The following is a 13,254-nucleotide window of genomic DNA, read 5'->3' as shown; positions in this document are numbered from 1 at the left end:
ATCACAACGACCAGATGCTCTTGGACTATGAGAGAAAACGTAGTCCGATGAGGAGAGCAGCTGGAGTAGCAGTGTTCTCTGTAGTGATCCATGTTTCCTTCAGGGCCAAAAAGTCCAGGGACTGAAGGGCAGCATAGGCTGATCGCTGATTGGCAGTTGAAAACGCTGCCAGGCACCCAAAATTCCACATGGGTTGTGCGTGCAGGGTACACTAAATTAGAAGGGTTGCAGCCAAGGGGTGCGGAGCATCTGTCAAGCCTACTGGAGAGGAAACACTGAGTTGCCAAAGCTACAAAAGAGTAAATGATATCATCAGAAAATAACGAGGTAAGATACTTCAGTGAAAGAGTCGTGTGGAGCTTTGTTTTGGCAACGGTCTTAGTTTTGCCGACAGGACTGACACGACCGTCGCTTGCAGCTGCTGCTGCTGAGAAACCAGGGGAGATTGAAGTACTAACACTAATTACCTAGCAGAGGTGAATGTCACGCCGCCTTCTACTAATTGCTGATTGCCTAGGAGAGGAGAAACCACTCCCCCTCCAAAACTGTCACTGGTTATCAAAACAAGTTACAAAATGCCATGCCCCTTAATTCTGGTTGATATGTCAACAACCATCTGCAAATGACGAGCAGTCAACAGTTCACACACCAAGTAGGCTGAAGACAGGCAACACTTAAAGCAGATGGCCCTATCGAGCAAAAAGACAGTACCAGACAACAGATGAAGACAAAAAATTATACTGGAGATACCAGGAGTCCTCTAGCTATGGAATGAAGCACATGTTCTCCATCTCCTCGTCCACGAGGAGCTCAAAACATCACTGGTGATGACTTCACTAGTCAATGTGTCGGTCCCAAATGGCATCCTATTCTCTACATAGTTTTGACCAGTGCCCTGTGGGCTCTAGTTTGCCCATAGTGATTAAATATCTAGTTTGCACAATAGTCACTCACGTCCCCTTACTTTTTCTCCTGTCTGATATGACAGTTTCCTGTCTTTAGATGGGTTTTTAAAAAACACACAGACACAGAGCTGTACATCAGTGTAGAGAAACACACTGTAACACACATGGCAGTGTTTGTCAGTGCAGGAGAGGGGCTGTGCCGCAAATACCACACTATTCCTTATGTACTGCACTTCTTTTGACCAGAGCCCCAGGGAACAGGGTGCCATTTGAGGCACAGGAGAGTAATGTGTAATGTGTGTGTTGTTCCTCAGGTCCTAGAGGTAGAAGACTCTACAGACTGGTGGCTCTCAGCTTTGGACTGCTGTGTGTTCTACAAGTCATTCTCGACACCTCCCCGCGAGTCTAAGGACTTCTATGTGCAGTGTGGTTTTTGAATTACACATACTGTGTCGCTAGGCAGCAAAATGAAGACAAATCTCTGGCACAATGAAGAAAAATGGTTAGTCAAAAGTGAAATAAACAAAGCAGAACGGCGTTTGAACCTTGCCTTTTGGAGGTTGTTAAATGATAAGCATGTTCTTCTTTCTAGTGGTGAGATAACCGACAAGGCTTTAGCCCCATTGGATAGCAGCACCAGGCCTATTGCAGTCGACAGGACAGTTTGCGCGTTTTTAAAATAGGTTTTCATCACCTTTCTCTCATTTCAGTCTTGTCACATTTCACCCAACGTAGGCAGCATTTGATCGCTATCGTTTAGGTATCGTCATGAGAAATCAGGTCATCGATGACAACTTTCTTCACTGTTGTTGTTGACGAACTTTCTCAACTGATCCACAGTTCCTATCTTCTTCTGGGCTACATTTTTGACGTTCTCAACTGTTGTTTGTCTGTCTATCACTCCCCCGATATCAATGCAGTCAACGTCAGCTATTGCTGAATGATCAATGGCGTCAGCTTGTGCAAGTACCATTACTTTAGAAGCGTTGATACCTTGTGGTGCCCGGGTTGAATTAAAATCAAATCAAATTGTATTTGTCACGTGCGCCGAGAACAACAGGAGTTTACCTTAGAGTTTACAAGCTCTTTCCCAACGATGCAGAGTTAAACAAGAAGATAAAATACAAGACATATAAAACACACAAGAATGAAGCTGTATACAGGGAGTACCAATACCATGTCAAATGAATTGAATATCTCAACCCAGGTAGTCTGGTCTCATACGGGCACTGACGAGAAGTGAGGTGAGCGAAGCCTCATAACCAGGTTTGAGTGGGTAACTCTAGTGATGTCATAACCCAGGGTTGAGTGGGTAACTCTAGTGATGTCATAAACTAGGGTTGAGTGGGTAACTCTAGTGATGTCATAACCCAGGGTTGAGTGGGTAACTCTAGTGATGTCATAACCCAGGGTTGAGTGGGTAACTCTAGTGATGTCATAACCCAGGGTTGAGTGGGTAACTCTAGTGATGTCATAACCCAGGGTTGAGTGGGTAACTGTAGTGATGTCATAACCCAGGGTTGAGTGGGTAACTCTAGTGATGTCATAACCCAGGTTGAGTGGGTAACTCTAGTGATGTCATAACCCAGGGTTGAGTGATGTTTGATTGAGTGATAACCCATCTAGTGATGGGCCGTCTGATACAACTACAGTGTCCTGTGTGTGTTGACCCCTGGAGCTCCTTCCATCTGGTCAGACAACCTAACAGCTGCTGACCTTTACAGTACCTGTGTGTGTGTGTGTGTGTGTGTGTGTGTGTGTGTGTGTGTGTGTGTGTGTGTGTGTGTGTGTGTGTGTGTGTGTGTGTGTGTGTCTGCTTGCCCCGTCCCAGAGCAAGGTGCTGATCTGGTGTGTCATCTGATCCCTGTAACACTGTAACAGAACTCTACTGCGGAGCTTCACCATCCACCTTCACTGATCTCAGTCCAGTTGTTCTATGGAGTTGATCCATCCTGTTTTGAAATGCAGGGGAGATACAGATCTGTTCTGGTGTCAGTCAATCCTGTAAACTTACTCATTTGGCCCTACCTATTATTCACCTTGGGCTACCTTGAGAACAGTGCCATTCAACCATTCCATAACCACAACATGACGCCACATCACTGATACAGAACCAGAGACTTAACCTTTACAGTACGTTTCTATGACATATATACATAGAAACAGTATTCCCGCAACACGGCTATAGGAGCCTGCGGCCTAACTGACGGTTGCTCAAATATCCCCTTTCAATCTAAAGCGAAAAAGGGGATGTCCCCTTTAAAGTCACAAAGGGTTATTTTAAGAACATTTAAGTAACGTCTCAAGCAGATCAACTGCCATTATATCATCCTGAGGTGGTTACATGAAGCACACCTAGTATTGATTGTGGTTATTGTGTTGCATTATTGTGTGAATATAACTATTTTTGTATTCCAACTGACTTAACATATTATATCTAATGAGAGACAGAATAGTTTTTGGAATCATTACATAGTACCAGCAGCAAGAGCTGAATTACTTTATTCAATTAACCATTTTCTGATTTAAAAGACCATGTTAGTTGCTCTCTTCAGTTAGAGGGCGCCCTCTATAGACTGGAAGACTGTGTGGAAGAATGCCCAATCCCATATCAACCCGTCCCCTACCCCTCAGCATGTGTAGGTCATGACGGAGAATTTACCATATTCCTTATCCAATCCTCTCAGGTCTCCACAAGTGGATGAGAGTAGGGGTAAGGGATAGAAGCTAGTGTCTGTTTTGGGAAGGGCACCACATGAATGTTCAGTTACAAGGACATCCCCTATTATATTGTACTCCCAGCTATCCCTGTGTCTTAAAGCCCTGTTTGTGTTGCAGTCCTTTCAGTCAGAAAGAGTATGACTATGAAATGCAAATGGGAACAGTGGAGCTTTTCATTAAGATACGCTACTGGAAGCAAGGTGACATCAGACAGAACGAGGGCTTTACTCCATTACTCCATTACTCCATTACTCCATTACTCCATTACTATACCATGAACACATGCAAACACACACATACATTCACACACAACAAACACACACCTACTGAAGACTTTGATTTGATGAAATGAAAGGTTCCTAACAAGACTAAAGGGGACGGCGTGTTTGTGTGTGTGTCACAGGAGGCTGCTGAGGGAGGACGGCTCATGATAATGGCCCCGAACGGAGTAAATGGAAAAGCATCAAATCATGTGTTTTATGTATTTGATACCATTCCACCTATTCCACTCCATCTATTACCATGAGCCCGTCCTTCCCAATTAAGGTGCCACTGACCTCCTGTGGTGTGTGTGTGTATGCGTGTGTGCGTGCCTGCCTGCACTCGTGTGTGTGTATGTGTGCATGTGTGTGTGTGTGTTTGGGTTCATGTGTGCGTGGGTGTTTGGGTTCATGTGTGCGTATGCATGTGTGTGTCGTGTGTGCATGCGTGCGTGTGTGTGTGTATGTGCGCACCTGTGTGTGTGTGTGTGTGTGTGTGTGTGTGTGTGTGCGTTTACGTGTGTGCTTGCGTGCGAGTGTGTGTGTGTGTGTGTGGGAGGTTCTGACCAAACCTGATGCTACCCTGTGGTCTTATAAGGCAACTTCAATAGTGTTCTTCATGTCCGTATCGATCGAGGTAGACAGTGTGTTTGCGAGCCTGCCTGACACGCTCACTGTACACTGTGACAAAGCTTTGATGTCCCCTTCCAAAAACACATACACACACACACACGTGCCTGCTCCCAGCCCCAGCATGCAATACAATGTTGTTTGGTTTAAAGCGGAGAACAGAGGCGATTCTCTGCTTTTGAATGATTAGCTTCCTAAGTCGGACGTAATGATATAGTTCGACTGAAGTGTGCTGTTTATTAACTGCATAAAGACGATGATATTAGTGCTGGGGAGAAGGCAATCGGCGGGCTTCGCCTTTCAGCTTAGCAGCGGGAGTCTGTGGCTCTTTGATCTGAATCATTGCTAAATGTCTTTGTACGATAGTGTGAGCTGCTGGAACCAGCACCGGGACCGGGGCCACATCAATTATTCACTCTCCTCTGCTTTTCCTTCCCTTTCTTTCCCTCTCCCTCCCTTCTTTCCTTCCTTCTCTCTTTCTCCAAAATGAAAGAGTTGCTCATCTCTTTTTTGTGTGTTAGTTGGGCTAGTGGGCGACAACTCCTCCTCTTTCTGTGAGGCGGCTGTGTCCTTGTGGGTAGTCAGTGGTGCCCTTGGTCGTTTCTGTGTTATATTATCCACGGCCAAAGATATAAACACTCAATAATAAGGGCCCCGAGTTTTTTTCCTGGTCAGATCACATAGTCCTGGCAATAGCAGATAGTTCATGATATAGATCAGTCAGTGTCTGTGACTCCTTATAATGCATAGCGGTAAAGGACACAGTGCACTGGAAACTGCAGTGCAGGGACTTGCACATCATGAGAAAATAATTCTACCTGACTCATGTGAAAGCCACATAAAGGATACGGTCTACTCTCAGTCCTCTGGTTGCGTCTTACATTCGGTTGCAGAAAGCCGCAGTTCATCTTCACACATTTGTAAACCCAGTTTCTTCACTGTTGTCTAATGCCTATAGTCACTGTCTGCATTCATTGGTTACCTATTCCAATCGGTATTTTTTTATCGTCATTTTAAAACAGTTACGTGATGTTATTAATATGATGTGTATGAAATATTGATTCAAATAGACTGAATAACAATGTTAAGTTGTACACAGAAACTATGGTTGGTTGTAATGAGTAAACTTGTATAGAGATTGTAAGGAGTGTGAGAGTTCACTTCATAGTGATTACATTGGAGGTCCCCTCCAGGTCTGCATTAGTATGAGGTCTGGCTGCTCTCGAGAGTCCATGTAATTCATATATCTACCACATAGTGGCACTGTTACCCAAATTATCACCTTATACACAGATTGCTAATATAGACCACTTTGTAGACTTTAATATAGACCACATTGTAGATATTGAAGACCAGTCATACAACCGATGCACCTTCTTTACAAAGCTGCCTTGACTGGCAGCTTTGGAAGAATGAATCCAAACAGCCACCCAATTAATAGAAGGGGGATTTGACTAAAGTTCCTTAAAACCAACTCACTGAGATATTTGACGTCATCCTTTATTTAACTAGGCAAGTCAGTTAAGAACAAATTCTCATTTTCAGTGACATATCAATTATAAATTGAACTCATTGAAATCAATGGACAATTTCTACTTTAAAATGAAATTCCAGTTCATCTAATTCATCAAATGTAATAAATTCATCCCCAACCTTGAAGTTCTAAAGTCTCATACATTACTTCCATACAGCGAACTACAATGCCAATCTACCTTGCATTGGCATTGGTTGGTGGTTCTGTTGTTTATCTGCTATTGTGTGGCTTTGTGGAATGTGTCTTCTCTTCTCACAAGGCCGTTTTTGAACTTGAGCAGTGTGACACATGGGAATTGAAGTATCCCGCGTCTATATATAACACAGAAAGCAGGTTCACAACTGAAGTGACTGTGTGGGATCATGACAAGACAAAGACACACACACACTCACACACACACACACACACACACACACACACACACATCATAAACAGAACACACCAGAGGTGGGACCAATTCACTATTATTCGAGTCACAAGAAAATCTCAAGTCACAAGGTCTCGACTCAAGTCCAAGTCACGCATTCTAAGAGCAAGTCAAGTCGATTCTCAAGTTTTTCCAAGTCAAGTCAAGTCGAGTCTCAAGTTTTTCCAAGTCAAGTCAAGTTAAAAAAAAAATCTATACATGCAACGACTTGTTCAACTACAAATCGAGAGCTTGGGACTATACGGTTCCGTCTGACATGTCTGTCCGAAATGAGTTAGTCACATTTCATAGATCTTTAGATGGTTCTTCATGTGTCAGTGAAGTTAGATTTGAAGTGGGGGAAAAAATGAAAAACTACAAAGATCTGCATATAGCTACTTAAACTTGGCACTATAAGGTTCTATCTGCAGTCCAATCACAAGCCTGAACAATTAGAGATCGCCCAATCAGGACACGTCTTTACCATCTCCCTCAAAGTATGGTTTAGGCTAGTCTAGACAGCAATAATGGCACCCAAGCAAAAAAAAAGTCAATGATGTCACGTCTTTGTTCAGTGATGACAGTAATTCGTCTGATGATCATAATACATTTCTTAATGTATTTGATGATGTGTTCTGTCTCTATTTTGGTAAAATGGTGTTGTTCTATCATTTATGTCGTCAAATAGCTACTCTTCTTAAAAACTGAACGTGTCTAATGCGCACGCATACATCATGAACAGAATTCACGGATGCATACACGCACGCACAGACAGACAAATAAACCAATGTACACACACACTAACAAACGCATACACATAAACTTACAAACACACTCAGACCCACTTACTCACAAACACCCAAATAAACACATGCATATGCAGAAAAACACATTGTATACCGTTTGTACACACACACACACACACACACACACACACACACACACACATTTATCTGCACACCTCAAGCACACATACAAGTGTTGTCAAATGAAAGAGCAACTGAGAAATTCTTCTCCACCTCCGGTACTACTCCCCCGAGGACTGTGTAGAATCAAATGTTCCACATATAGCTCCTCTGAAAAGCACTTCAGTCAAATGATCTACGACACCCTCCAATTGTCAATGGGCCTTGGCTTGCATTAGGAGTACCCAGCTGTAAATCCAGACCTGATATATAATACATACACTCAAACACCATGTAAACAACATTCAGTTCACACTGACCACATTTATGCCTCCATAAACGGGACCAAAGGGATTGTGTGTGTGTGTGTGTGTGTGTGTGTGTATTAGTAACACATTATTTACAGTAACCAGAAATTAATACTAGAAAAGGGAACAGCATGTCATGCGAACTCTGTCAGGGAAAACGATAGTGATGTTTGCGACTGTGTTATTGCGGTCACCTGCAGCCACCTACACCATGAGACTGAGAGTGCTGCAACCATAACAGGAAGTGGAGCCAGTGGAGTGAAGAAGTGGGCGGATTTAGCGGGGTAGGGTGGAGGAGAGAGGTGTGGGTATTCTGCCTGGTCTCAGAGAATTTCGTATTATTCTCTATGTAAATCCAAAAACCTCCATTTAAAATCAAATTTTATTTGTCACATTTGCCCGAATACAACAAGTGTAGACCTTACAGTGAAATGCTCACATTCAAGCCCTAACCAACAATGCAGTTTTGAGAAAAATACGTGTTAAGTAAAAAAATAGGTAAATAAATACATTGGGGAGAACAAGTATTTGATACACTGCCGATTTTGCAGGTTTTCCCACTTACAAAGCATGTAGAGGTCTGTAATGTTTATCATAGGTACACTTCAACTGTGAGAGACGGAATCTAAAACAAAAACATTTAAGTAATTAATGAGCATTTTATTGCATGACATAAGTATTTGATACATCAGAAAAGCAGAACTTAATACTTGGTACAGAAACCTTTGTTTGCAATTACAGAGATCATACGTTTCCTGTAGTTCTTGACCAGGTTTGCACACACTGCAGCAGGGATTTTGGCCCACTCCTCCATACAGACCTTCTCCAGATCCTTCAGGTTTCGGGACTGTCACTGGGCAATACGGACTTTCAGCTCCCTCCAAAGATTTTCTATTTGTATTATAAGTTACTCATTTGCAAAACGTACAATATGTTACGAATTTGCAAAACTTATGATATGTTACGAATTCTAGTTATGTGGCTAGTTGCTTGGCTAGGGGTTAGGGTTAGGGATTAGGGTTAAGTATAGGAGTTAGGTTAAAGGGTTAGGGAGAGGGTTAGCTAAAAGGGTTAAGGTTAGGGTTAGGCTTAGGCTTAGGGTTAGCTAACACGATAAGTAGTTGCAAAGTAGCTAAAAAAGTAGTAAGTAGTTGAAAAGTTGCTAATTAGCTGACATGCTAAAACAGTCCATGATGAGATTTGAACTCACAACCTTTTGGTTGCTTGACGTTTGCGTTATATGCCCACCCACCCTACTTTTGTTTTTTGCCTTATGTAACCTTACAAAACGTAATATATTATAATAATTTGAGTGTCCCTACTTTATGTTTACTATGTTACGTCTAGTCTATGAGACCAGGCTGGGGTATAGGATGCAAGGGATAGAAAAGTGGTGGTTTTAATCAGGTTGCATTGTGAAAGTAATTGGTGGTATGGAACAGAGTGGAGATGACCGCTGGCTCATGCGCTAAACTGTCGGTTTATTCGATTTTTGGGGCCTTTCATTTTGGGCTTACCATATTCTAGTTCTGGAGGGTTCTTTCCTGGATTTGGAGTAAGCAGAAATGAGAAATGTACAAGGGGGTTTGACTGAAAGAGCTCAACACGACAGCGTTCTTAGATTTTTTTTCTCAGTTGGTGCAAAATCTTTTTGTGAGTTGACTCTATCCTGGTGTAGTACATTGTCCTGGTTAAGGTTGTTGACACCCTTTTCGGAAGGTGGAAGCAAATTTCTGTTTTAACCTAAACAGACGTTACAACTTGAATTTGAGCTTGTCCAAACTGAAGTTTGGATATTTATTAAAGGAAGCAAGACACCTCTTTGTTGCTCTACAGACGAGCCCGTTACAACGTTATAAACCTCTGTCTACAGCCTTTTTGGACTTTCTGGTTTTGGACTTTGTTTGGGAACCACCACCATGCCTGTAATTGTACTGGAGGCCAGTGATCTGACCAGCCCTCTGTCTCTGGTGCGCATGTGGGCTCTCCTGTCCGGTTGCCTTACCTTCAGCCTGGTAGCCTCCCTGGTTCCCTCGGAGCTGACCTCTGACACCCACCAGCCCTCCTTCAGGATCCTCTGCATGTTCACCTGGTGCCTCTTCTTCATCCTCACCCTCCTAATCCACGTGGTCAACATCATCCAGTTCCACAGCCTGGTCCCCATCTCCTGGAAGAACCTGACCGTGACCGTGGCGGCTCTCGCCACCCTCATGACCCTCAGCGCCACAGTCACCTTCCCCTGGGCGGTCATGTGTCATGAAGGTGCCTGGCCCCGTCCTATTGCCGCCTCCTTGGCGTCGTGTCTCACCTTCCTGGCCTATGCAACCGAGGCCTATCTCATCCGCAACCAGACCCAGGACCAGAAGGGCTACATGGCCAGCGTGCCCGGCCTGCTCAAGGTGCTCCAGCTCTGGGGAGGATGTGAGATGATCGTCCTGGTGGTGGAGCAGGTCCGTGGAGCTTTGGTAAAAGTAGGGTTGGCAGCTGTGGGTTGGCAGCTATGGGTGTCTGGGGCGTGGTATGCCCTCTGTCTCCTAATGTCCCTGGGTACAGTGATGGTGGTTCTAGGGGACTGTGCTGGGCGATGCCCCCTGCCCTTTGACCGCCTGCTGGCTGGCTTCAGTCTGACAGGGGTGCTTCTCTATGTGCTCGCCACCATACTGTGTTTTACCAGAGTCCTGGAGCTACGGAAACGCGACCAAGACCTCACAGACAGGAAAACTGGGCCCACCCTTGTTGTCATGGAAGCGGTGATGGCCAGCATTACTCTGCTAGCTTACACAGTGGACCTGGCCTTCTCTATCAAACTGCTGCGGGATAGGAGTCATGCCTGAAGAAGACACACCTGGATAGTTGACCTTCAGAACACATAGCATGTACAATATGGATATTAACTTAGTCATAGTGTATTACAGGAGAAGGGGACACATTGCCAAAGTCCATGAAATATTAACTTCTGTTGATGTCAATTTTATATTGATTCTAATCAGGGGTACAGGAGCCCTGAAAAATGAAGAACAAATGTCATAGATATTTTCATGTACATTATCATGTGCACAGTGTTGGGAAGTAGTTTCAGGACATGTAATTCCACTAGCAATTCAACTACATTTTCAGTAGCATGGTGGTAGTTGAACTAAATTCAAGTCTTTGTCGTGTTTTCAGTAGTCAGTGACCTGTTTGCCATGTAGTGGTGTAGCTATTAGTACAACTTGGTGGTTCCACCTATTTGGTGCCTTTTGAGATGGTTTAACTTGGTGAAGTTTGATTTCAACTAATTTGAACATTCTGTTATTAAGGGCACATGTTCAACTTAATAAAAAACAAGTTTTCCTATGTGAAAAGGTTAAATAAATAAGAATGATTATAGTAAGTGCCTATTAAGTACCAAATGAAGTAACAGGGTTGACAGTAACTATTTAATCTTAAATCAGCCATGAATCCCCTTGTGACAGGTGGAATAGAAGCTTGTTGGGTGCAACAAGTAGGGGCAATTGACCGCAAGCGTCACTCAAACAATGTAAGTGTTTAAACATTTCTAGCCTATCTATGAGTAACTTGGTTGACGTGTTATGCTCGACCCACTCAGTTTTCCTCCACAAAAAAACAGAGTAGAACCAGCCCACCTATGTTCACAGAGGATTGAATAGGTTACTTTCTAAATGTAATCCGTTAGTTACTAGTTACCTGTCCAAAACTCTAATCAGTAACGTAACTTTTGGATTACCTTAACTCAGTAACATAATTTGATTACTTTCCGTTACTTTTGGATTACTTTCCCCTTAAGAGGCATTAGAAGAAGACAAAATGAATCCATCAAATGTGTTTTGTGTGTCATCATAGTGGTCTCAGACTTGTGGTCAGACTCAGGTGGAACGAAGCTATGCTGCATTTGCAAACAAGTGGGAAGTGCGAATGTACCACATACGACTGGGAAAACCCCCACTTTAACGACCCCCCAACTGGTCGTTACTAGTGGGAAACTCGTCCATCATCCTGAGCTGCAACTTCTTTCACATGCTGACTTCTGACGACACCTACTAAAGACATTACCTTGATAGCAGCATTTTCTGCAGTTAAATGCAACAAAACATTATTCATAAAAAGCAATCTATTGATATGATTTTGAACACTATAATTACTTTACAAGCATTATAGCTGTACTTTTAGTGTATTAGTATACGCAGCTTGTTGGCCTTTGGCCAACCAGCAATTCTCAACGAGTTCAAAGTACTTGAATGCATCCAACTGGTAGTTATGACTTCACAACTGGTAAATTCATACCTCCCACTTGGTTAGAAAACAAGCATGAAACTTGCACCTTTTATCAATGCTGAATTGAATGTCATTGAAAAAAACATAAAGATTCTGAAAAATTCTGCAGAAATAGTTTCACCATACTAAAACAAGAGTTTATTTCATGTAACAGGGTTGACCTTAAAATGAGGCACAGATTTCGTAAAACGAATCACTACTAACATGAAACAAATAATCATCTTTAGAAATGACAAAATAACTAAGGCTTTACAATGATGGTGAATAAATACTTGGATATATTTTGGGGTTAAGTGGGTTACAATCTTCCTGGAAGTCACAGTGGGTGCATGGAGTGGTATTTGAAAATGCTGGATTTTGGCACTTTAGCAAATCTTTATTCAAATAAAAAAATCGGATTTATTGAATTCTCCATGTGGCCTATGTTAAAGGGCACTTTATTGAAAATAAGGGGTTTTTAAAATGTAATATTGGTGCACAATTTCTTCTTACAATATCAAAAGGGACTCATTTCGTGGAACAACCTAACTACCAACTGCATTTCCTACATAAAAAAAATATAGAACAAAAACTATAAAAAATAATTCAATATTAGGATGGTGTTCCTAATGTTTTATATACTCGGTGCATATTTGTATACTCGGTGTATATTTGTATACTTGGTGTAGCTTTACTCTAGCTCAACTTCTTCCAGTGTGAAGTAATTGGTAACTTGGTAAACAATTTTATGTTCTTAGATTTGTAAAATGAAGTTGAAAAAATCAATCATTTTCATCTATTGAAACAGACATAATACAAATACATTTGATTGATCCTGAGACATACACATATATGTATATGTATACATAAGAAGACTACAGTCGAAGAGTCAAGTAATATTTCACTAACATTGAGTGGGGCTTGACGGACTTGAGAGGCAGCGAAGACTTATAAAGGGTATAAATAAAAACAAGACAAACATTACATTTATTCTGTGTCACAACTCATTACCATAACCCCACCGGGGGAGTTGGTAGGCAGACAAACATCATCACACTGCAGATTTCAGATACTGTGCCAACTGCCATGTTTCTTTCTGGGCAGAATGCTCTTTCAGCTTGTCTGCATGCAAGGGGCTTAGTGATTTAATTTAGAATACTTTGAGTTTGTAACATATCTTGCTTGTGGTTCTGTATTTGAGAGATGAAAGATACAGAGTTAGGAAGGGAGTGATTGAATTGATTAAAGACATTAAGTACAAGCAAGGTATGGTGCGGAGTTCTTTCTCAATTCTCTTTGTTTATTTTTGGTATTGCCTAGGATTCTATAAG

The 13,254-nt window shown here is 42.3% G+C and overlaps 1 protein-coding gene across 1 annotated transcript; it reads left to right on the top strand.

Moving 5' to 3' along the window:
* The first annotated feature begins 9,588 nt into the window (after positions 1-9,588).
* On the top strand, positions 9,589-10,503 carry LOC110493696 (myeloid-associated differentiation marker-like). The gene has a single exon (XM_036948368.1). The coding sequence runs from the start codon at positions 9,589-9,591 to the stop codon at positions 10,501-10,503; it is 915 nt and encodes a 304-aa protein (XP_036804263.1).
* The last annotated feature ends 2,751 nt before the right edge of the window (positions 10,504-13,254 follow it).

This window comes from Oncorhynchus mykiss, chromosome 17, assembly GCF_013265735.2.
Source record: "Oncorhynchus mykiss isolate Arlee chromosome 17, USDA_OmykA_1.1, whole genome shotgun sequence".
NCBI classification, from domain to species: Eukaryota; Metazoa; Chordata; class Actinopteri; order Salmoniformes; family Salmonidae; genus Oncorhynchus; species Oncorhynchus mykiss.
The sequence above is the reverse complement of the archived record's forward strand: the minus strand, read 5'-3'. Positions and strand labels throughout refer to the sequence as shown.